Below are 25482 nucleotides of genomic sequence, written 5' to 3' on the forward strand. Positions count from 1 at the left end.
CAGTTTCGGCTAAAGAGGTGTTTAATGTGTTGATGTGACGCGGACAAAGTTTGATGAATAACGTCATAATACCAACCATATTTAAAATTGGTTCTTTTCCTCGATTCTATCATCATTTTACGACTTAAGCTGCTTTTTGCGATGAACACACGCTGACTTATTGAGTGTTTGAGGGGGCCGTTTGATTTGTTTCTTACCTCAGGCAGCCGGTGGTGTTGCGAAGCAGCATGGAGGACTGGAACTTGACTTTGTGCTCGTCACGGTGAGAAACACTGCTCCAGCCTGAGTGGGGGATGACGACTGTGTTGGTCAGCGTGGTCAGAGCATCGCGGATGATGGTCATCTTCACCGCGTCGCACGAGGAGAGGTTCCACAGGACGCCTGCAGTGGATGCACACAGTAAAATAAGTCAAAACTATTGTTACCTGTCCATCCATCCATCGCTGTCTATCCAGGTCTAGGTTGTGGTGGCAGCAATGTAAGATCTCCAGATCTCCCTCTACCTGGCAACCTCCTCCTCCGGCTCTTTCAAGGAAATATCAAGGTGTTCTCAAACCAGCCGAAAGGTACAATCTCTCCAGCGTGTCCTGGGTCTCCTTCCAATTGGACAAACTGCCTCAGCTATGAGGCACCATCGAGGCATCCTAGTCAGATGCCAAAACCACCTCAACTGGCTCAGTTAAATGTTGTACTCAAACCTTGAGATACTGGAACTCTTCCACTTGTCAATTAATTCCCAGCCCAGAGCAGGCACTCCACTCTTTTCACACACAAACCACTCCAGTGTGAGGTGGAGGATGAAGCTAAAAGAACCACATCGTCTGCAAAAAGCAGAGATAAGATCAATAATTTGAGCAAAAGATTTAAAATTTAGATTCATCACTCCATCAGAGCTGTTGCCACTGATTTTCAGTAATTTTCATACCTCGCTTGAGCCAAGAACTGCTTCTTGACGGCCTTGTAGACCTGCTCCTTCTTCTTTAATGACTGACACTGTACACCAGCTGAGATGTGCAAAGCTTTCTGTGAATAGGTCCTTGGGAATCCCCTTGTTGGTACAAAAAATACTATTTTATGTCTGTCAAACTGTGTTATCTTTGAAATTTTTCACAGATTTCATAGACTAAAGAAATGGGAACAAGAGATGTTCTTTCGTGACAGGCTGCTAGTAACAAAGTGCCTCAAGATATAATTTAAAATCTTTGCTTAGTTGTCTGTTATGTGTAGATACAAGACTGGTTCATTTCAGTGTTAGGTGCCTTTTTTATGCTTGAATGATTCATTCATAGGTCGAAGTTAAGTGGCTTACAATCTGAAAATGGTCAGGTATAAGAACTGGACTGAAAACGAGTGGAAAAAAAAAAAATTAGCCAAAAGTCCAAAAAGACCTTTAGAAAGAGAACTATTGCTCAAGAGCAGGTTAAAATGACATGAAAGTTATTGCTGCTTGGAAGCAAAAATTTTTATATTGAATACAACTGCCAACCATGTCCAAGGCTTCACGTAAAAATATCCTCCATAAACGAAGTATAAAAGAGTAATAATGGGAAAAAAGCTTTGAGTTCAGCAAAAACAAGTGTTTTATTTTTAAATATGCAGCTTTGTTCCTGAATGTTATTAAGTGCAATTTGTTTTGGGGTGTGGAAGATCAAATTTAAGCAGCTACCAAAGAACAAAGTGCACCTTTAATAATCAGAGTCCCAACCCGAGCTAAAAATAGAACATTTCTGAAGCATTTCAACAGACAGAAGAGTCTCCTCTGTGGTTTGTGAAGCGTGTCTAGCAGCTTCTTATCTGCTGCCTTCAAACAGTATGTGTGGTGTGGCTGCAGAGTCCTGTTTCCAAAGCACATTATCTTAGCATCTGTCCCGAGGACTGTGCCGAGATCTGCTCAGCGCTGTGCGCCGAGTGTTTAAGCCGCTGCCGCTCACACCTCCCACAGAACAGCCGATACACAGATTAAAACACTGCCAGGCAGTCAGACGGCACCGCAGACCGATGCTCAGCCAGCAAGGCGGCCAGTCGGCCGGCCAACCAACCGGGAAGTCAACGGACCACGCTGGCAGGCGAACGCCCACACACACCAGACTTTATCGTGTCAAGCTATTATTCTGAGCCTTTTTTTGTCGATGTGGACCATAGTGTTAGCTTATTTCACCCATTCAGGAATAAAAAGGCACATCTGAGTTTAGAGACGGTTAGAACCAGTCCTTATCGGAACGACAGGATTTATGAGTCGGAGAAATCAACCAGAATCTAGAAATACAGTTTAACGATGTTCGGCTATACTCTCTTAAACCTCTGCACTTACTTTAAATGACTGTCTCTAGCAATTATGAATATTTGAATGTGAATATAAAAATTTAAAGCTTGGAAACATACAGATGATTAATGTTTTCATTAGTTAAATCCAGTTTTCTAGATTTTTCTCTGCTTTTATAAATAATTAAAAGGTACCCCGTGTAGTTTCTGGGCAGTAGTAGGCATTAAGGACAAGGATAGGGTCACACACATTCCTACTGTTCCCATTTATCCTAATGTTAATACATGACACCTGCTAGTTTTATGCCTGGCCTATATTCTTATCATTTAAGGTACCGTACCTTCTAAGTAGGAAAAAAATAACCTTAACAAACAAAAGAGCTACAATTTTCTGACATGTAACCCTCAAAAATATATTTGATTGCACATTTTTATGCCCATAAACATCATTCCACAATTTAACCCCAACACTATAAATACATCTTCATTTAAATCCTTTTTTTTCCCCCCACAGTAAAATGACAAAAATCTCCCAAATCACACTGAGAAAAACACTTGAACACAGTTCGGGAATAACTTTAGCTTTAAGCATTATTTGCATTATTAAAAAAAAACCCACCAATCATTACATTTAATTAACGAGATCTACAAATGATTGTTTCCTCTGTTTACTTACATTTTAAACAGTGTCACCACTTTTTCACAATTGAGGTTCAACGTAATCCCTGTGAGTTCAGGCTTCAGGTTGCTCTAAACACTCACTTTTACACAGCTTTTCTACTCTTGGCTCTGTATGACATCAGTGAGAGGGGATAACCCTAATATGGTCGTCTCAGGCAGAGAAGCCCCACCACCTGCTATACAAACCTTCTGTTTTTGATGAGAAGCAGCCAATCAGGAGAAAGTTGGCTCAAAAGGGGAGAAGCTGTAAATGAGCAGATTAGGTTGGCAAGTCAAGGCTATCGGGACGTACCGGTGACCAGTTCACGGACTTCATTGTCAGTTGTTTTCCGGAAGAGGCGGAGCAGGGCAGGCACGCCACCGCAGTTCCTCAGTGTCACCTTGTTGTCGTCGGTGGCCTTGCCGTACACCAGGTTCCTCAGGGCCCCGCAGGCGCTCTTCTGAACCTCGGCCACCTTATGATCCAGGAGGTCCACCAGGTGCTGGATCCCTCCCAGGTGACAAACCTGCAGAAGAGGAGCCGTTACGCTTAATAACGTCAATTTAAACTGCAGTGCAGAGCTTGTGTCTGCCTCTTGTGGCAGTACCCCTAATCAGTTATATTTGTTTCTCTGTTTGTTGTAGTCAAGCGTCCACGGATTTCTCTATATCAATTTCAAATTTTATGTGATGGTAGATACCAATAACAGCTCGAGCTGATTTAATTTTGGTGAAAATTAGGGTCAAGGTCACACCAAATGTTAAAAATGAGAAAAAACACAATTTTTTATGCAAAGTCTTCAAACTTCACAACAGTATACTAGGCCTTGGGTGAAAAGTACCAAGGTTCGCTAAAACATTTCAATAAACGATATGGAGTAATATATCATATGAAAGGGCCTGAGGAGAGCTGTACAACACACTTTTTATTCTCTCAATATGACACAGTATGATTTACTTTCCATCCACAGAGGACTGTCTCACCACAGACAGAAAGTCAAAAGCATTTAGCAAAATATTTGAACCCAGTAGTGGTTTTTGATACGGGCGACACGGGCAGTTGCCGGGGGCGGCATCACGGGCATCGGCAAAAAAAAAAAAAAAAAAAAAAAAAAAATTACTCATACTCATGCTGCCCCGACATCATGCCAGCGCATATTGGGAAAGTCGTAGGCACCGATTGGTTTTCTATCGCCCATTTGCTGGGAGTAAGGGCGCCCTCCGTTTGCGAGGTGCGCCTGCTGCTTGCGGCACAGGGAGGAGAGGGCGGGGCGGCGGGGGATTCTCTGGCTGGCTGGAGCAGCATCTAATAACCAACTCGCAAAATAACACAAAATAAAAACAAACCAACAACCAGGAAAACACCAGACATCATGATACAGACTTATAATTTGCACTGATGTTTTTTCAAAATTCTATATGTGAAAAGTGAGCGCGAGAGCCCTCGGTGCACCTGCTCGCTGCTGTGCTGAAGTCAAAGTAAACTTTATGTGTGAATGTGTGTGTGAATGGGTGGATGACTGGATGTGTAAAGCACTATACAAATACAGGCCATTTACCATTTTATTGTCATCTCCGCTACATACAGTCCAGTATATAGAGAGACGAGACGACGAGGCTCCAGTTACAGCAGTACAAGTAAACAAACAATAAATATAAGAAGAGTAAGAAAATAAATATACACTTTAGGACTAGGGGTAAAGGGATCAATAACAATTTAAAATTTATAATTTACAGTTTGATGATTTAAAAGTCTTACACACAACACATCGAAAGGTGAGGGGGCCTGCTGCCTCCAAGTAGAGCACATTTCATTCATAATGTTGTAAATCCAGGCCCATTATGTATTCATGATTTGAATCCTGGGTTGTGCGAAATCCCAGAAATACACCTTAGACACAGTGAATCTGTGAACTAAGGTGTAGGTCTATTAGGTTATGTTGTGGCGATCCTCGAGTTGGGGGATGGGTGTTCATACTGGAGTGCAAAATTAAAACCAATGGAAGATGGACAAGAAAAGTTCAAAGCCATCAGGTGCTCCGTTTATAAAAATGAGAAAAGAAGAGGAGGCGAAACGAGCAAAAGATACAGATAAGCAGATGTGTCATTGGATTATGGCAGGTCATCCTGAAACAATCAGAATCAGAATACTTTATTAATCCCTAAGGAAATAATGTGAGTTACAGTTTCTCCAAGAAGAAATGGTAAAAATAGTAACAGTAACAGACTAAACTCCAAACAATACATTATGTTACAGATTTCACACATTTAAGAAATAGCACTAATATATACAGATCACTCAGTTATAAATATCAAGGATTAACAGAGGCGATTATAAATAAATATCAAGAAAACTGATGAGAATATTCCAGAGTAGAAAAGAGCGTGTGTTCAGCACAATATTAGTCATTGTCAATTCTTGATTTGTCCTGTTCTCATCGTGTGATGGCTGTTTGGTAGCCGTTTGCATACAATGCACAATCTCTCTCTCTTCATGCATGTGTGTGTTTCTCTGGTGAAATTCAGTATGGCTCCAACAAGCTTTATGTTAATGTACAATCCATAATATGTTTTGTGTGTGTGTGTGTGTGTGTGTGGGGGGGGGTGCTAGGACTGCCACTGTTTGAACCAATACCAAACTGAAAGAGCAGGGACACAACTGAGGAGACAAAGGTAAATAAACATGGAGACAAGGCTAACTTTCACGGGAGACCCTGAGGACAAGACACAGAGACAAAAACAAAGACACAAAAGGAAACTAACAATATCAAACAAGAACCAGACATAACCTCAGAGACACTCGGAAGAACTAAACTTGAGACTAAGCGGTAGAAGAATCATGAGTCCATAACAAAACTTGATTTTGGACTTTGACACTTGAGCCTTTGTATGGACATATCTTTGAAAAGGTAATTTAAAAAAAACAAGATCAGAAGCTCTGATCTCTTATGCTGTTTACAGATGTAGATTGGTTAACCAGTTCGGGGCAGATCAGGTGTAGAGATTTGTCTTTCTACCTAAAAAGCACATTTAAACAACTCATCTTCAATCTCTCTTTCCAGATATCACCCAGTTCTTTAAAAATTGTCTGAATGGTTGGGATAAAAAGTACTACACGCCAGAAGATAAAATATGCATATCTGATTTTGGAGGGAACCGTTACTTCAAGGTGGAAGCAAATGGAGTAGAAACACTGGTTTTCAGGCTTGTAATAAGTCACTCTTCATCAGTTTGTGCTTTCTGATCGGGTGCTGCTGGCTGAAGACTGGCTGAATAATCACAGAGCTTTCCCCTCCTCAGCTTCATATTAGAGAAAAGAAATTCAATCAGAAGGCAGAAATGGGAAATAAAAGCGTTTTCTGTGCCTCCTGGATGAGTTTCAGATTTATGTCTTACACACATAACGGGATAACTGTCACGGTTGCGCATTAGTTTCAGACTTTAACTGTTTGCATACGCACAAGGTCACCGTTAGTGTGGCATGCTCACAGGAGGAGAGATTAAAAACACACGTAAAAGACGGACGTATCAGTCGTTAAATGAATTCAAAGGAATCAAACAACTGTCAGTATGAATGAGCAGCAGTTTTAGATCTATTTGGTAACCATCCATGCAGTTTCTTTGGACCTGTGCAAATGTTTGAAGGTGATTTTGATGGTTACATTTAACCCGTCCGAGACTGAACCTGGATTTAACTAAGCAAACACAGATGACGGTCAAACTATAGAAAGTTTTTGAAAATGAAAGAGCAATAGAAAAATAACTTTTGAAGCACATTATGACAATTTTGAGTTTTAAGATGTGTCCTTACAAACAAAAAAACAAAAAAAAACATTTTAAAGACAAAAGCACTGATTTTATGTGCCGATGAGTTTCTGAAATAGTTTGGAAGGGAACCAGGACACAAAGCTGCAGACGCTTCTCTGTGCTGTGCTCAGAACTTTCTCTTGTCATCTCGAAATAAACCCCATCTCAGGAGAGCTGCATGCGCTCCCCGATTCTCTCCGACTCCGCGTTCAAACCGTCATTGAAAACATTTGTTTCTGGCTAAATGAGCAGGCTTGTGTCCAGGCTGCTCCAAAGGCTAATTAAAAGCTCATCACCAAACAAACCCAAAGGCACTAAAATGTCTCTCACGCGGAGCCGCGCCGTCCTGTTGGCGTCATTTAATGCACGGGAAGCCGAGCAAAGAAAGAGAGCGAGCGCGCGTCGGAGTGCCGGCACATTTGGCACCGACGTCACTTAAAGTTTTGTTGGAGCAGATGGTGCTTTGGCTCCAAATTTGGCAGCAGGCATCAAAAAAAAAAAAAAAAAAAAAGAAAAGAAAAGAAAAAAAAGAAAAAGAGGAAGAAATAAAACAAGATTTTGATTCCTGTAAGCTGAGAATACACTCAGAGACGACACAGGCATACAAAGGGAGAAACAGGAGTCAGAGCAAAAGAGCCACTGAAGGTGGACTCAGATGGTTGAGACTAAGAGAAATCCAGAAATATCTGAAGTATCAAAAAAGACTGAAAATATCAAAACATTTTAATTTGCTTAATTTTCACGTTTATTTCTTATTTATTGTTATTTATTTATTCAGAGATCTGTGTGCCCTTTTAGGGATTTGTCTTGATTTGTGTTGATGTCTGATTGCCTGATCAAGGATGATTATCTCCTGTGGGAGATGCAGTTATCTTACATCTGATGCTCATTTCTCTGTATATACAACGCTCAAAAAATTTCATGAATGCACTGAAAACACATCGGATATGAATGGGAAAAAAAATCATGCTGGATATCTATAGTGGTACGAGCTGGGCAATGTGTCAGGAGGGAAAGGATGCCTCATCGTTTAATGGGTGAATTTAAAGATACCTCAAAATGAAAAGATGATGTGGCAGGGTACTCTATTTTGATGAAATTTCATGGCAGCAGTTCAAGATGGTACTCAGTAGTTTGTATGCATGCCTGACCACATAGATGGTGTCCTGGGGGTTCTTCACCCAGACCTGGAAGCAGGGCACCACTGACCTCATGGACAGTCTGAGGGGACTGGATGGACCAAAGATCAAAAGGTGTTCTTTTGGATTTAGGTCAGGTGAGTGTAACAGCCAGTTTCTTCATCCCACAGGAACTGCCTGCAAACCCTTATGTGGTATGAGGCCGGGCTTGGTCATGCACCAGGAGGAACCCAGAACCCACTGCACCAGCATAGGGTCTGACAGTCGGTCTAAGAACTTCATCCCGATACCTAATGGCAGTCAGGGTGCCGTTTGCCTAGTCTGTAGATGTCTGTAGGTCCCTCCATTAATATGCCTCCCCAGACCATCACTGACCCACCACCAAACCGGTCATGCTGAACGATGTTACAGGCAGCATAACATTCTTCACAGGTTCTCCAGACCCTTTCACATCTGTCGCATGTGCGCCGTGTGAACTTGCTCTCATCTGTGAAAAGCACAGGTCACCAGTAGTGAACCTACCAACTCTGGCATTCTATGGTAAATGCCAATTGGGCTCCACGGTGCCAAGCAGTTAGCACAGGGCCCATAAGAGCGTGTCAGACCTTCAGGCCACCCTCATGAAGTCTGTTTCTGATTGTTTGGTCAGAGACATACTCACCAGCGGCCTGCTGCAGGTCATTTTGTATCTCTGGCAGTGCTCCTGTTCCTCCTTGCACAAGGGAGCAGATGCTGGTCCAGCTGATGGATTAAGGGCATTGTACGGCCCTGTAACTGCCTGTCTCCTCCATGCTCTTTAGACTGTGCTGGAAGACACAGCAAACCTGGCAATGCCATGACTCCACCAGGAAGTCTGCCTACCTGTGCAGCCTCTGTAGGCTCCAGGTATCTCCCCATGCTACAGTACCAATAGTGACCCTGATGCTGGTAAATGCAAAACTAGTGAAAAAATGAATAAACAAACAAAGAAAACCTATAAAAGATGAGAGAAAACCATTCATGTTGTGGGGAGTGTGTCATGAACCAGAATGTTCATGACACACTATCCTGTGTGCCTATCCTCTGAAGCCTGTTAGCATATTTATTGTTATACTGCTTTTTACCCACATCAGTACTTCCCTGCACAGGGAAGGAGGCGTTACAATTACTGAGATCAGCAGCAGACTGATCTGACTGAGGTTTAGAGTTTATAAATATGTGATAATGACACGACTAACATATTTTACAGCAGTGAAGCAGAAGTTCTAACTGAATGATGCAGAGAAGGGCCGTCAGGTTAGGCAGGATCCTTTCACTCTTCCACTCAAGAGAGTGTCTGTTCCTCTCTATCAGCCCGTCCCAGCAGCTGCACCATTACTTGCAAAGAAAGCAAACTGTGCACTTCATAACTGTGGGATTTTGAACAGATGTTTCCTGATCCCCCTCCCCCCCGCCCAACAACAGTGTCACCTCTGCTGTCAAGGGATGAAGACCGCTGAAAGTCAGTTTCTGATTTGACTGTTTGTCCTGTAGATGCATCTCCTCTAACCCTCCCCTTAAAAACTGCACTCTGGATAATCCAAACACTTTTTGAGACAGCTGCCTGTCACTGTCATATAGGAATGTCAGTCTTACTAAACATGCTCATTCTGCTGGCACTTCTGGGGAACACTTAGTTTTATTTTACCTCTTTTAGTTTTAGAGTGTTCTGTTTTGCTAACTTTAATAATGTCGATGTGCAGCATAAAAGGTGTGGATCACTGTGCAGAGAAAAGCACCAGTGTTCATGTTTGCAAACTGGAACCAGCTTTTACTCTATTAAATTGATGTTTTAAAATTAACGGGTGATTAGACTTGCTAGTATTTCAACGGATTAAGATATAATTCTTTCTGCACCGTATACAATGAAATCCCTTTAATCCTGTTTAAATAGCTTGTCCTGTCCCCGACTGGAACTCTTAATGGGTTCTTCCTGATGTTTTTTGGACAGGATCAACATTAATTAGGTCTCAGCACAGCTGTTTTTGAAACCTTTAGACACGGCAGCAGCGACTGAGTCATATCTGTGACGTTTGTCTGGTTATTTTTACCCAGACAGACTGCCCAGCATGTATCATCACCTTACCTCCACCTTGACCCTGTTGTCTCCGTAGCACAGGTGCTGCAGGTAGGCGGCGGCGTTGGCTTGGACAGAGGGGAAGTGATGCTGCAGCATGTGGATGACCTCGGGCAGCTCGGGGTCACGCCAAGCAAACTCCCTGATGGGAAACAGAGAGAAAAGTCTCCATAAGGGTGGCTCACCTTCTACGCTCAGCCATTTTTGGTTTATTTGTGCTGTTTTGTAGCATCTTGGATTCATTATAACACTTCTGACATTTTTTTTTTAATGTTTAGCTATTTTCTATTTTCAGAGGATTTATCCTTTTGATTGCCTGATATTTAACAAGTAAATCAGCAAATAAGCAAACAAACTAGGATGACTGAGCAGAGCATTGGATGGTGCTGAAGACATTCCCATGTATATTGCAAGCATCTACTATGGGTTTTAGCAATTTTGTAAAAAGAAACACTCTTTGTCAAGTAACAGAATTTGAATAAATTGAATACCCACTCTGTGACCACCTACATCACTGTGTAAAAGTTTGAGTGATTTGTGTGTTTATATTGCTCATCATCAGCAAAAACGGGGGCCAAATTAATTCAGTGAGCTCAAACAGCCAGACTCCAAAAACAAAAAATCTACGGCCAAGAGATGAAAAAGAAGTCCTGCAGCAGATGGCGAGGCCCCAACAGAGGCCTGCAGACAACACAGAGACAGCCTAAACCCCCCCAAAATAAAGACTGTGGCAAGCTCTCTCACATTAATACACCAGTATACATGCTAATTAAACTGTATTGTACTGAGAAGAACTGGTGGTTGGAGACTTTGAGTACCTGGGATCCTTATGGATGCTCTCGATGGACGGGGTTCGGGTGACCACCTGGTCCACCAGTCCAGAGTGCCTGTGTGAGTAGACGGGCTCGCCGGGAACCCTGAAGGAGTCGACGTATACAGCTGCAGAGCTCAGCCCATAGCTGCTTCTTTGGTACGGCAGCGTGTTGCAATGGCTTGTGGTCCGAGGGAGAGTCCCCATTCCTAAGAAAATTAGGAAATTTAATCTGTGCTTTCTTTCATTCGCGATCAAGGATGTGTTTCTGGAGGCAGTTTACATCGTCAAAATGCCTCCAAGGTCACATAAAAGAGAAAGTAATATTCTACATTAAGTGCTTCAGCAGGCAGGGAGACGAGTCTCAGGCCAAACCTGTTTAAATCTTGACTAAACAAAACTAAAATGGCTCCTTAGATCCTCCACTATCAAACTCTACAGAGCTTTCAGCCTTAAATCATTCAGCAAAGACTTCAATTAAGAAGCTGCCGAGTACATGAAAGGTTTCAGCCTAATTAAAGTTTGACCTCGGGGAGCGATAGTAATAACAGTTCCTGTGCCTGTAAACCACGATTTCCGCCACAGATTTTAAAGGAATAATTTCTAACCAGATGTGAAACTGAGCTCCATCTCAACCTGGGGAAACAAGAAAAAATAAAAACTGGGTCGTCTGAGTAACTCTCTCATTTCAAAAAGACTGCTACCACAACCCAATACCACCACCAGCACTGCTACGGATATGATACAGATTTTCTGGGGCAGTTAGCATTTACTTCCTTTTGATTTCCAGTTAGATTTAGTGCTGAAATGTATTGATAATTCACAGTAAAACATAAATTTGATTTATTAGGACATAAAATTTGTTAATTTTATTTAAATAACCAACTGTCACATGCAGCTAGCAGAAATATTTCCTTATAAACAAGTCAAAGTAATTTCTGCTGATGTGCAGTACCTGTGTTTGTCCTGTAGAGGGAGCCCTGTGGGTCGTGGGTGGGGCTGTGGTACAGGGGGCTGTGGAAGGAGCGCTCGTCGAAAACAGGCGTCATGTGGCAGTCTGGAGACAACGCCGCCCTCAGCTCTGGATCAATTTGCCCGCTGTGACCGGCGTATGAGCTGTGGAGCCCTGCAAGTAGACAATTAAGCTTTTAAATAAACGTTATTTACACCACAGTAAACATAAAAATGTTTTTGAGACTTTACCCTGTTTAAGCATTTTGCCTCTGAAAAAACTGAGGTGGCCTCCTCCATACTACACTCACAGAGGATGAGGAGACATCCTAATAGTGTTACCGGCAACTTTGTTAGGTACAACTGTTCATTAATGCCAAAGTCTTCCTAGCCAATCATATGGCAGCAACTTATTTAGGCATGCAAATATGGTCAAGTCACCCTTTATGGTGAATAAAGGTGATTTAAGCAACTTTGAATGTGGTACGATGGTTGGTCTGAATATTTCAGTAACTGCTGACTTACTGGGTTTTCCACCACACAACCATCTCTAAAGTTTACAACAAACAAAACATCCGGCGAGAAGCAGTTCTCTGGGAGAAAATCTCTTGTTGACGTCAGAGCTCAGAGGACGATGACCAGACTGCTTCATGCTGAAGCCAACAGTAACTCAAATAACCACTCGATACAACCAAGATATGCAGAAGAGCATCTTCTACACCAGGTGTGTCCAACTCCAGTCCTCGAGAGCTACTTTCCTGCAGCTTTTAGATGCATCCCGACTCCAACACAGTTGAATCAAAGGGTTGGATTACCACTTCAGCATGCCATCAAGTTTGGCAAAGGCCCAGTAATAAGCCATTCTGTGGGAACAAGGATGCATCTAACAGCTGCAGGACAGTAGCTCTCGAGGACTGGAGTTGGACACCCCTGTTCTACAGCAACAGAAGACCGCATGGAGCACAGGAAACTGAGGATTCACACTGGCTCACCAAAACGGGATAGTAGATGATTGTAAAAATACTGCCCAGTCTGATGATTTTCAATTTCTGCTGCAACATTTTGATGGTAGCGTCACAATTTGGTGTAAAAAGCAGTAAAGCATCCTGCCTTCTGAAGGGTTCAGGCTGCTAGTGGGGTAATTGTGTGGGGGATATTTTCTTGGCACACTTAATACAAACTGAGCATCGTTTAATCACCACAGTCTACCTGAGTGTTGTTGCTGACCCTTTATGGCCTCAGTGTACCATGTTCTGATGGTACACCTCAAGGTACTCATGTCACTTGAGCTACTTCACATGTACTGTGTGCAGAAATACTGAAAAATGTGCAAGAAAACACAATGTCTAATATCTAAGAAAGAAAAAAGAAGCCCAGAGCTGCATGACACCAGCCTATCATGGTCACACATGAAATCGCCTCATTATCTGGCTCGCATGCTTGTCATCAACTTGTGAGACCGTGCCAATCCATACTGTTCAATACTCTGTATTTTAAGTCACCAGAAACTGTTGTTGCGCCTATAAAATGCATGAAGACTCTGGTCATTCAAACCGTGCTGTAGGCTCAGACAGCAGCAAGTCAAACAAGTAAAGCAGAGGGTTTTTCCATCCTCCAATCTCAGAGCAGATCAGTTCAAAGAGTGCTCCAATTATAAAGAAGCTTTAGGGCATGAGGGGGGCAGCCTCGGCGGATCAGTCCAACAGCTGAAGCACACAATTTGCACTTAAAGCTGGTGATGAAGGAGCCATTTACTTCTGCAGTTTGCCTCTCTCAATTTACATAAATGTCCTAGTGAAAGAGATGGGCGCTCTGATCTCACATGGCTGGATGTATTTCTGAAAGAAAATGAAAAAATGAAAAAAAGCCCTGTTCAATCTGGACCTCGGGGTCGTACTCGAGGGCTCTTCAATGGCCCATAAAGAGTGTGACCTTCAGGTTAGAGGATGCTAAAGCTACCAAATGTATGAAATGTGCTAGAACGACACAGAATCAGGTTTCAAGGGGTTCGCAAAGGCTTTTATCAAACATCGAGCACTGCAGCGGCTCCTAAACTGGAGATTACTACACTATTAATAATATAAAGACGACTGTGTCCTGTGTATAATTTATTACAGCTAAACTGTCAATGTCAAGGCTGGTTTGCATTGTTATAACTAGAAACCAAAATAGAATCTGAATAATTCCGTCCTCAACCCGCTTATCTGGTGAATAATGTAACAATTTCTCTGAAACCGGATTTATCTTTTTATCCATTAAGGTTTAAGCTAGTAAACTGGTGTCAGCGGTTTACAGCCGTTTCTGTCAGTTACTCAGACTACTTTTCGATATCCCAACCATTTAAGCACTCTTAGACACACTTTCACACACTAATCTAAAACCTTTAAAGTCTCCAGTCCCGTGGAAACTTGATTCAGCAGCTTGTGAAGCCTTCTTCAGCTGCCACATCTTAAAGTAATGTAGTAACAGCTCAAGGATGTTTTTTTTCTTTTTTTAGCCATTTTGTTGCAGATTTGCCGCTAGGCCTGGGATAACTGGGATTCATTCACTAATATTTTAGTAGAAATGTTCTTATCTTTCACAAAAAAAATACATCTGTACCCAAAATTACCATCAGATTAATTAAACGTGCACACCTACCTATTTTATTCTTACCACAGCTGTATATTTGTGAATCAGACTGAATCTGAACCCACAGGCTTGTGCATCCTGCATACCACCATGCTCTCATCTCTCTAATTTAGGACAAATACATTCAATTCCAGGAGAAGCAGAGAAAATGGTGACGATGTTGCAAGGGAGAAGTCTGCACTGGCAACGCAAGAATAACGCAGAAGTCATTTTGAATAAATAAAATGAGACATGAGATGATGTGAGGTAAGGAATATTGGAGTATCTTTAAATGAAAAGCCTGCAGCTTTACATTTAGTGTTTTGTTGTCTTTACATGCATTTAGCACAAAATTTCTAATTCACTAAAATTTCAGCCATCTATCGACAACTTAATTACCATTTCAAACAATCTTTTACGTTGAGCTTTTAAAATCATTTATCCAATCATTTTAAACAATTTTATACATTTTTATGCTACTTCTAAACCCAATTTCAGCCACTTACCCAATAATTTTAGCTAAAATGCTTATTCACGGCTTTAAACCACATTTTTAAGTTACTACAAATTTCTACAATATCAGCCATTTACCTACCTACCTATTACATTTAGTATCTATTTGAACAATTTACACATTTACATTATCCATATATGGTTTTACACTATTTCATCTGCTGTCTTTAGATATCTGTCCATGTATGACTTTTAGCTAATTATGCTAAATCAGACATTGCGGATCAATCCTTGTAACATGAAAACAGATCCTTCCTGTATCTATTTTTCTGTTTTCAATCAAAAAGAGATCTGGGAAGACCAAAACTTAAAAATCTGAAGCATAATAATGACAGCGCTTATTGAAAAAATTATTTCCACAAAAAAACAAACAAAAACCCAGCTCATCTTGCAGTTGCATTCGTGCTTTGGAGGCACACCGGGTTTCAGTACCTAAGCCACGAGTTTCACTGATCAGTAATAGCCTAATCTTGTATATCCATCTATTGCTTATCTCACTCGTGTAATCTGGGATTACGCTGGATCTGCAGGATAACCGGGAATAAGGACTTAGGCGACGTATTAGGCCACTTAGCAGCACTGCAGGATGAAAACCAGTCAGCTAGAGAATAGAAGGCATTTTATTTAGTTCACTGATTCTGCCTCCTACCCACACACAGACATAACGCACAAGAAATCCTTCCATCCTGTTTTCACACATGCACAAACACAACAATAGCACAACACACAAGATGCACAAATGCATATTCATATTCTTGACACATATGCTCGAGCTGATGCACACAAAAACAGTGCAGAAGAAAACATATGAAGACTAGTACAATAAAGCCTTCCAGTGCAGTCAGCTGATAATCACATGCTGATGCTCCATGGGGCTTTGTGATAGAAACTCCCCTATATGGGTCAGTGGGAGCGGCTTAGTAAAGTGGCAGAGGGCAGGACGAGGCATAAATCTGTGTCGCTGCTGCAGCATCAGCAGCGCTTCTCCGACAGTAAATCCTCCACCGGCCTCATGCAGGGAGGAAGCTGTCGATAACCAGTTAACAGGCAAGGAGCGGCTGCGTCCTAACGTTTCCAGAATACAAAGCTCACGTCCTTCAACATCACCACGGCCCCGGCGACAGAGTCAAACACGTCTAGTTCAAAGCCACTTTTGGGTCTGAAATGTGCTCCAAAGACGCCTCAAAGGCAGCTGTAAGCCAGGCTCATTGAACAGCCTGGCAGCAGTACAGAAATAATCCCTTCTCAAGTTTCTCAGCCAGCCTCGGCTGTCTCAACCAATCGGAGAGGCACAAAGTCAAAAGGTTGGCTCTCAACAGAAAGTCAGTCAGCTTCTCATCATCCACTTAGCGTTGTTATTAACTCTGTAGACTGACAGTAGCTGCTAATTTTGATGAGTGGTCAAACTAATTTCATCCCTCAAAGCTTCACAGTTCCCACAGTTCGCATAAAACAAAAGGAAATGTTTAGTGGCACTAAATGTGTTGACATTTCACCAGTTTTACTCTATTTTTAAAGGTCCCCACTAAATGACATATTAAACACAAGCAGGTTATTTATCAGGCAAACGGGCCAACTTCTGTTCTCCATTTTATCTCATTTTCAGAATAAGCACAATGAAGATGTCAAAACTGACACACTGAGCTATAATTAATAATAAAAATAATCACGGCGGCATGCATGAATGACAGACTTGCAAACTCACCCTGACTGCAAATCCACTCCTAGCACCTCATTAGACAAACTGAACTCACCTGGAGGCCCGTGTGTTCGCCAGTCTCTCGTTAGGTGAGACCGAGCTGGAGCGGCGCTGCGGTGACTCAAGAGTGGACTGTAGTTAGTTCTAACAAAGGCTCTGTGGTGTGTACTCACACTGAAAAGTACTCACTGCTTAAAAATATATAAATACACGGTGAGCTGCCAGACATCAGAGCAGCTTGAGATGATGAAACAAAGGTAGAAGCGTCATCTTTCTATCCACCTAGAAATGGTTCAGTTTAGTTTCAGCTTCTTTCCAGGCCCACATTTAACCAGCTCAAATCTGTTATGTAGACTTCCCAGTCTTACAAGTTCAAACTGAGCAGAAAGGTGATCTAAGTGACTTTGAGCGTGGCATGGTTATAGGTCAGAGTGTTATAGAAACTGCTGACCTTCTGGGATTTTCCCACACAACCATCTCTAGCGTTTACATAGGCTGGTCTGAAAAGGAGAAAATATCCAGTAAGCAGCAGTTCTCTAGGGGAACATGCCTTGCTGATGCCAGAGATCAGAGGACAATGGGCAGACTGCTTCATGCTGATGACAATAGTGACTCGGAAAACCACTTATTATAACCAAGGTCTGCAGAGAAGCATCTTTAAATGCACAAAATCCCGAACCTTGGGCTACAGAGGCACAAAGACCACTCTAGGTGCCACTCCTGTGAAGAAAGTGAAGTTACAACTTGAGTCTCAAATCCTCCTGCAACATTCAGATGGAACAACCTAGAAGTGTGGATTTGTCCTCCCTTATATCGGCAGTTCTGCTGGTGGTGTAATGTGTGGGGGATACTTTCTTGGCATACTTTGGACTCCTAAGTATCATGTGACCATGTCCATCCATCTATAACCACAGTATCTTAAATCATCACAAAGAGAGTGGTGAGGGAGGCAGAGCCTATTATGGGAAGTGAGTTTCCTTTCTTCCAGAAGATGTACGAGCACTGATGCACTGCCCAGCCAACGGTTCATCAAAGGCGCTCACAACCTTAACCGCAACCTGTTCCAGGCCTGTAAGAACTCACATGAGCTATTTTCCTGGACAAAGTATGACTGTTTATTAATTAATTGCCAGACGTATGTTCTTATATTTTTGCATTTGCATATATCTAAAATATGGTGTCTTATTAATTGTGATCTGCTAAAACATTTTCACCAACTTCTTACTTTTGAAAATCTGTGATGACAATAAAACCAGGTGAGAGTCTGAATCTGAGTGGGCTTCTCTGTGCGTATGTGTAAAAACTGGTAACGGGAATAGTAGCAGTAATAGCTGCTAAGATATGAGGTGTGATCAAACATCAAGCTCTGTTTCCAAATGACCTGAATTCTCTATAGAGGATCACAAATGGTGATGAGAGCTGGTTCAGCAGCTACAAATAAGCAGTTTTCATTGAACCCGATTCCAAACCCCCATAAAGACTGCATGTGACGACCTCCCCTGTACCGTCAATGACTAGTTTTGACATCTCAGTATAAATCAATAAAGATTAGAACAGGTTCCAGGATTTTTCAAGGGTAGCCCTGGTAAGCTGTATAGGCAGAGATCACCGTCACTAACTTCTAACGCACACGCAGTCGTTTTGTTCTGGAAAGTTTGTTCTTTTGTGCCTGAAATATGGAAACCACTCAGTTCAGAAAAGAGAAACACGGGTTACTTCTAGTAGACATTTAAGGGGGAAAGAGTTAAAGGGTTAGGATGTCAGCTGAGAAGCAATACCAGGAGCCTGTACTCCTGACATCATCGTCATGGATGGACTTTGGCTGTAACATTATGAGTTGTCTGAAGTAAAATATCTACACTGTCGTGCACACCATTGTGAGGTTTTTTTGCAGATACCAACATAATCATCGGTTGCTATTTGGACCATTTGCCGCATTTGCCTCCCTGCAGGTTTGGCCAAAAACAAAAGTCAAGTTTAAGAATCTCGATTGTGACAAACATTGCATATGCAGTGCCCACAGCAGATACACTGGGTCCAGTGTTTTTGTTTAGTTTATTTGAATCATCTATTTGGGCTGTGGTTTGTAAAGGGTTTACATTTACTTCATGTATGTTTTGGTGTATTTAGTGCTACTACTTGCTCCTGGTTGCTTTAGAGTTTATTCCTCCCTCATTGTTTAATCCTCTTGTGTCTAGGCTCCCATGTTTATGCTGCGTTACAGATACCTCAGAACTCAGATGTTGGGAGTTAGCGTGCTCTTGCAAAAGTGAGGAAAAACAGGATTTGATTTGGTTCCTTAGCAAGGTAGAATCATTCAGGTATCACTAGCAGTAGAGCATGATATATATATTCTTTTGCACTTAAACACATTCATGACTAGAGCCTGGTCAGTGCTCTGCATATAGCTTATTGAGTGACTCATAAATGAACAACAGTGACGTTACAGGATAAAAGTTTAAGTTTTACCTCTGTTTATATTCAGTGGCACCATCTTGCATTGTTAACTCGGGGTTGCTGTGGCTGCTTCGTCTTTCTGAGTGGGAAATCTGAGGTAGAGGGACTTTCCGCGTTTCACAATGGGAACTTGGAAATTCAGATTTACTCAGGAACTCACTCTTAGTTAATTTGTGTTTCTGCATTTCCTGTTATCACACTTGCTGTTTTACTTTGAGAGTCAGTGTTCTTGGTTCTTTGCTTTTAGTTTTGCTTCCTTTGTCTTTTCTCCTGTGATTTAGTTCTCCTGTGTCTCCACTTCCCTAATCACCCTGTGTCTATCTATTGTGTCTGTATTAACTTGTCCTTTGTTGCATCCTCCCACGAAGTAATATCTTTTCCTTGTTCCACGTCTCCCCAAAATTCCTAGTTTTTGATTGTTTGTTTCAGCTCAGCTCATGCCCTGTTTTTTATGTTCTAATGAAGACGTTAATGCTTGCTGTCAAAGTGTAACAGGCGCAAGTATAACAGGACATCTAAAAACAAAAACCCCATCTAAAAATAGCAGTGGAACTGAAAATGGTCCAGATGTGCAGGACAAGGTGAACTTGAAACTGACATGGGCAAAATTTAAATCAGGTATGGACTGCTCTCCAAAGTTTTTCTTGCACAAGCCCCCTGCTAGATATGCTCCCACTGGGCATGTGCAGACTGATGGTGGTGAGACCACAGTTCATAACAAGCAGAAGTCAAGGTTCTTAGCATCCAGCAGCCTTCTGGTCAAACACTCCTCTATGAGTGTTACATGCAATATAAATCACTGTCGACCTGCTGCACTGCAACCCCTTGCTGCTTCTTTCTTCTGCTTCATATTCAGACCCATTGATACTAACGCAGTTTCCTCGCTCAGCCATCATTTTGCTGAACGGCACATGAGAGAGAAAATGGAAGCCCTGCGATCGTGCGCAGTGTGTTTTTTAAGCATTGGCTCTGTCTCTGGCTTGTTTTCCTTTAACCTGCCGCACATCAATCACAGCCGCCAACAAGATTAAAATTAAAAGACTTCAGAACTACCTGCTACAAGTGAGATCCTTCCCAGACGACATTGCACTCCTTATTTTTCATACTAGCGTGGATCAAATAAAGTTTTATCTAACCCAGCAGCATTATCTGCCAGTGCCGGAAGATAATTTGACTGAAGAAAAAACAAAAAAAACAAAACATGAAATGAGCTCCCCAAGCCTGGATAGGAGATAACATCACCTGCCGAGCTTGCACTTTGCCTCAAACTTATTTTGTTCAACGTGAGCTTCGATTAATGATTCTGGACGCTTGACAAAGACGCAGGAAACATCTGCAGAGAGCACAAATGTTGTGTGCTACAATATTAAATCAGCGCTGCTCAGTCAACTTTCCCCAGACCAAGGAAAGGTTATTAAATCAACAGAGGAAATGGTGTCGAGGCTGTGGAGCGTGGCTTTGTTTATTTACAGCGAGGAGAGCGCACAATCAGTCCGCCTCCCGCTGCAGTGCAGCCATTTTCTCAAGGGAAACTTAACGTTACTCCAGCAGCCCTCCAGGCCAGAGACTGACCTCTCTACCGGCTACATTACTGACTCAAGAGATGGAGGAGGAAAGGAGAAGCTGCGCCTTTCCACTCAGTACGTTTGGAATGCAATATCAGACCGTAGGCTGCAGTGATCCCAGAGGTTCGTTTACACAGTTTCACACCTGAGATTTTTATCAGCCTCTGCAGCTCTGAAAGAGAATCAAGCTATTCATGAACATTTACTGGTTGTGATGGTTTTACTATGTCGAATTTAAGACTACGAATTTAATGCCTTATTTGACCTAGTTTCCCTCTGAGCACTGAAACAAAGAAGGACTTTGATCTAGATCATGCTTTTTAATAATTGGCTTTATTTTAAAACCATATTTCTTTTAGTTGGGATTGGATTTGCTGAAGCATGAAAGAGCCCTTTGTTTCCAAGTTGTTCTGTAAAGTCACACAGACTTAACTGCAAGTGGACCAGTTATGTTTTACATTATACGCTCTGATTTTTATTGCTTTTTATAATATCTTGATTGTCCTGATTGCCAGGACCTGGGTGAACAAAAAGAAAAAGAATAGAAAAATTTCAAAACCATCCAAAAAGTTAAAACCAAATCAGCAAATAAGCACTGAATCATAGTTAACGCTGTTTAGAAGTCTTTAAATAATGATTTAGCGGGCTTCAATCTGCAGTTTGTGACATAATTAGATAATTACCGGCTGAAATGTTGAAACAGTAGTAGTTATTTCCTTTTTTCAAAACGTCTCTGATTATTTTTCAAGCTGTTATTTTTGTAAAACGGCTAATGGCTACAGGAGGCTAATATGATACATTTATTAGCCTGCTAATTCAAAAACCAGAACTGCTAAGATAACAGTTTCTGCAGAAGCAACTACACTGGTAGAAACCTTAAAAAGCTGTTGAATGCAATGTGTACGTCTGCTATAAATATTTCTGATTTTAGGGAGCAAATGGAAAATGTAAATAAAGGTAAGAATGGAGCTAATGTTTTAATATATGACTATAAATACTGCTTAGAACAGCTTCAAAAATAGAAAATCTTGTTGCTTTTTGGCAGTTTGAGGTACGTACACTCTAAGAAGGGAAACGAGACAACGTGACGCATCTGGCAGCTCAGGAAACAGACTCTGATGAGTTGATTTAATCCTAGAAATGAGTGGAGACTGCTGTCTGCAGACAGATAACCCTCTGTAACATTATGCTGCATCTAAATCTCATCAGGAAAGCTAATAATCTGTTTTTAAGGTGGAGGCACATTAGAAAGACTGTTGACAATCTCATCCTTTTTCTGGGGACTGATTTCCTCAGGCACCGATGAGCATGACCGTTATTAGCTGGGTGTCACACTGACCTATGAGGCTGTCTGGGCGGGGCAGAGCGCTCCTCTGGTACAGGCCGTATGGATCGGCGCCGTACGCCAGCGGCTGGCTCTGCCTGGGGAGGGTGGAGCCGTAGTGCTGCGGCACCGCCGTCATTCCTGAGCGCAGCGGTGACCCCATTGAACCCCTCCCCTCGATCAAGGAAAGGGAGGACCCCAGACGTCCTCCACTTCCTCCTCCTCCTCTTTCGCCTCCTCCTAGTCCGACTCCTCCTACAATTCCACCTGCACCACCCCCTCTACCCTGGGTGCCCTCAGTCGGGGAGGTCGGCGACGGGCAGGAGGGCGGCATGGTAGTGCCTGGGAAAACAGCGGCCAGCGGTTTGGGCTCAGACAGGATGGGCGAGTCATACGTGCTGCCTTGGGATGTTCGCAGGGAGATGCGGGAAGGTGAGACTGTGCCGGCGGTGCCGCAGCCAGGAGACTGGCTCCTGGAGGGGAGGGAGGCCATCCTCCGTAACACCCGGCTGGAGGCCTGGGAAACCAAGAGGAGAAGAAATATTACAGTTTACCCTTCCAGAGAGTAGAGTGTGACATTTTATTCATCTGATAATGAGGCATGAATTTTTATTACACCTTCCTAAAGTGCCCTTTGCATCTCACAGGTCATTACGTTTGTGCAAAAACCATTAAATTGCCCTTATGTGCTGTTTAAAATGTGCATCATGTTCAGTGATGTGCTTGGAAGGGTGCAGAGAAACGAAACAATTAAAAACACTGAAAATCCGTATTCTTATTTTGGATAATTGAAATTAAATAAATATTCCAGTAGTCCTGCCTGCCTGCATCATTATTAAATGACATTTAATGGCATTTTATTCATTTCTAATTAACATTCACTTGATTCTTTGCTCCTCTGTGACTAAAAATGTCAAGTATAATACCCGTAACAGTGTTGACAATTAATCACGTCAGCATTTTGGTTTCCTAAATAAATACCTGACAAATGAACATTAAATTCTGCACACTGCGCCTCTCCCATTTGCAAATATACTCGCCAATTAGGAGTAATGCCACACTCTCAGACAGCGCACTTCATCACGTCTGATGAAGAGCATCGTTATCTTTTCCATTTGTCCAAGAAGCTGAACGTGCTTGCCTCTGGGAAAACGTCCTAATTCATTACACTTCAGACTGAGCGTCACTTTTTAGGGAAGACTTGACAGAATTTTCCTGATTTATGGTGACAAACATTTTCCCTTTTTTCTTCTTCTCCTCATTTATGAAATATAGAATGTCTCCTAATTACAGACTCAGCCAACTGGATGCCGATCTGTGCCGCCTTAATCCATCGCAGCCTCGAACGCCTCGAAGGGAAATTAAGAGCGGAGACATGTAAGCCCATCCAGTGAGGCTGCTGGGTTTGGAATAAATCAGGAGAAAATTCAAACAGGCTCACCATTATCTGTCATTCCTACTCCTACTTTCATTCTAAGTGCGTATAATTATTAGCCACAAAGAAAGGAGCTGATAATGTTTGAGCCTGAGACATTTCAAGGTAGAAGTGGTTTTGATTTGAAGGGTTTAGCTGATGTTCTTCGTCGCTTATGACAGTAATTACCGAGCCTCAACCAGCTGTCATTACTTTAAGAAAGAATATTATTGCTTAGAGCAAAGACATACATATTTTTCGGGTGGCAGCGCTCTGAAAACCATTCAAATGTGGGAAACCTGAATATGATTTCTCCTCATGAGGTTCAATTACCTGCGCTGGAGCTTTGATCGTGTTATTCGATGATTCGCTAGCAGCTGGAATTCACAGTGTTGTCGCCAACTTAGCGACTCTATCGCTATATTTAGCGAGTTTTCAGACCCCCTTAGCGACTTTTTTTTCTAAAAAGCGACTAGCGACAAATCTGGCGACTTTTTCTGGTTTTACTGGAGACTTATTTATGACGACTTTTTGACGTGAAAACGCGCATCGCTCTTACTCTCAACAGGCAGCGGTGCTGCCTTGGGCACCTCACCCGCGCCAAAGCGCTCCCAGGCGGAGGATAGTCCTCCCCCAGCTGCTATCAGGGCAGGAGACGTTCACACCTGTGCGTCCAAACGGCAAATGAATCGCGCATGAGCGAAGCCGCTGCTCCCGCACTGACTGTAACGCAGTCAGTTCTTTTACTGTTATGCTGTTTTGTGGATCACAAGGTTTAAAACTACTTATAAACACACACTCTCACACACAAAGTAACTCCACCAGAGTGCCAATCTCGGGTCACTTTTGCCGGTCCAGGCCCGGATAAAGGAGCAGGGTTGGAATTGTGACATTAAAAAACAATAATTGCTAAAAGAAATTTAATTTGTAGTTCTAAATAAATTCTAACTGCATTTAGGACGTTTTTTACTCACTTTATGTCTCTTCCACGATGTTATTTCTCTCTCCAACAACGTAGGTTACAATTACATTAGCATGACCAATTGTGCAAATTAGGCGATGGCGTCATTTGGCGACTTCTAGCGACTTTTAGGACAGCCAATAGCGATTTTCCTTACTGAGGAGTTGGCAACACTGGTTGTCCTAATTTGCTTTAGTACCAACATCCAGTGTACAACTATAGTTAATGTTGCCTTTAATGAGTTCCCTGAAAACAGCCCTCGTCCGAGTTTTACAATCTTTCCAGTTAACACACTAAAAAATTGACACTGGATTTACTTGGTGTAAAGAGCCTCTAATCAACCAAGTTCACTTCAGTTTGATTTATATAGGGCCAAATCATCATCTTATCATCTCATTAATCAAGTCATCTTAAGGCACTTTACAATAATACGGAAACAACCCAAACAATGAGATGACTCCCTATGAGTAAGCACTTGGTGGGAAGGAAAAACTCCCCTTTAACAGGAAGAAACAAATTTGCTGTGACTCGTTGGGGGTGAGGGGAGAGAGACAAAATACACACTGTAGAAGAAAGCCAGAGATTAATAATAACTCATGATTAAATGCATTAAGATGAATTTAATCATGAGTTAATATTATTCTTAAAATAATTAAGCATAATAAATACCTTACATATAGGGACTTTTTGAAACATTAATAGAGACAGGATCTAATTACAAAAACAGGCAGTCACAGTCGTGCTCTATTTTCAAACGTTCCCGAACTACAACAGCAGCGTCGGCACAAAGGTCACTGTGCCCCCTCAGCTGAGTTCTCCTGATATCACTCAACTCCAAGTTACTTTAATTCATAACATTTGGTAAGAAAAAACGTGAACACCTACATCGCTGATGAGCTACTGCAAGCTCACTTTAATTATTTGGTTAACAACAGTTTAGCGCTTGTCCATTAACTAGCATGACTGAGGAGGACACTTCTGTATTTCATGTCAGCTAGAAGGAGGTCATTCATCAGCTTTGCAGCTAGTTTTGAGGCATGAGCCCAATGGAAAACTGGAAAACAAATGAAAATGTGTTGAGGACATTGTGAGCTCAACACATTGTAGTTTGTGCTGAGTTCATTGGTACGCTACTGCAGCGAGAGAAAATGTCTCTCCTGCTTTGCATCTGCGATCTAACATGGATATTTTTGCACTTTTATAACTGTGGCTAC

At 42.1% G+C, this 25482-nt stretch overlaps 1 protein-coding gene across 3 annotated transcripts in view; it reads right to left on the reverse strand.

The window, feature by feature from the left end:
• The window catches only part of LOC102306572 (plakophilin-4), an 81173-nt gene that overhangs the window by 16757 nt on the left and 38934 nt on the right, over positions 1 to 25482 (reverse strand). For all 3 annotated transcript variants that reach the window (XM_005919953.3, XM_005919952.3, XM_014332902.2), the window contains exons 7-12: positions 21909 to 22410; positions 11730 to 11900; positions 10782 to 10983; positions 9973 to 10105; positions 3236 to 3449; positions 198 to 381 (exon numbers count right to left, since the gene is read on the reverse strand). In XM_005919953.3, coding sequence (XP_005920015.1) covers positions 198 to 381; positions 3236 to 3449; positions 9973 to 10105; positions 10782 to 10983; positions 11730 to 11900; positions 21909 to 22410 — 1406 coding nt within the window. The remainder of the gene's footprint in view (positions 1 to 197; positions 382 to 3235; positions 3450 to 9972; positions 10106 to 10781; positions 10984 to 11729; positions 11901 to 21908; positions 22411 to 25482) is intronic.

Source organism: Haplochromis burtoni, unplaced genomic scaffold, assembly GCF_018398535.1.
Source record: "Haplochromis burtoni strain Fernald_Lab_line unplaced genomic scaffold, NCSU_Asbu1 Contig_39, whole genome shotgun sequence".
Lineage (NCBI taxonomy): Eukaryota > Metazoa > Chordata > Actinopteri > Cichliformes > Cichlidae > Haplochromis > Haplochromis burtoni.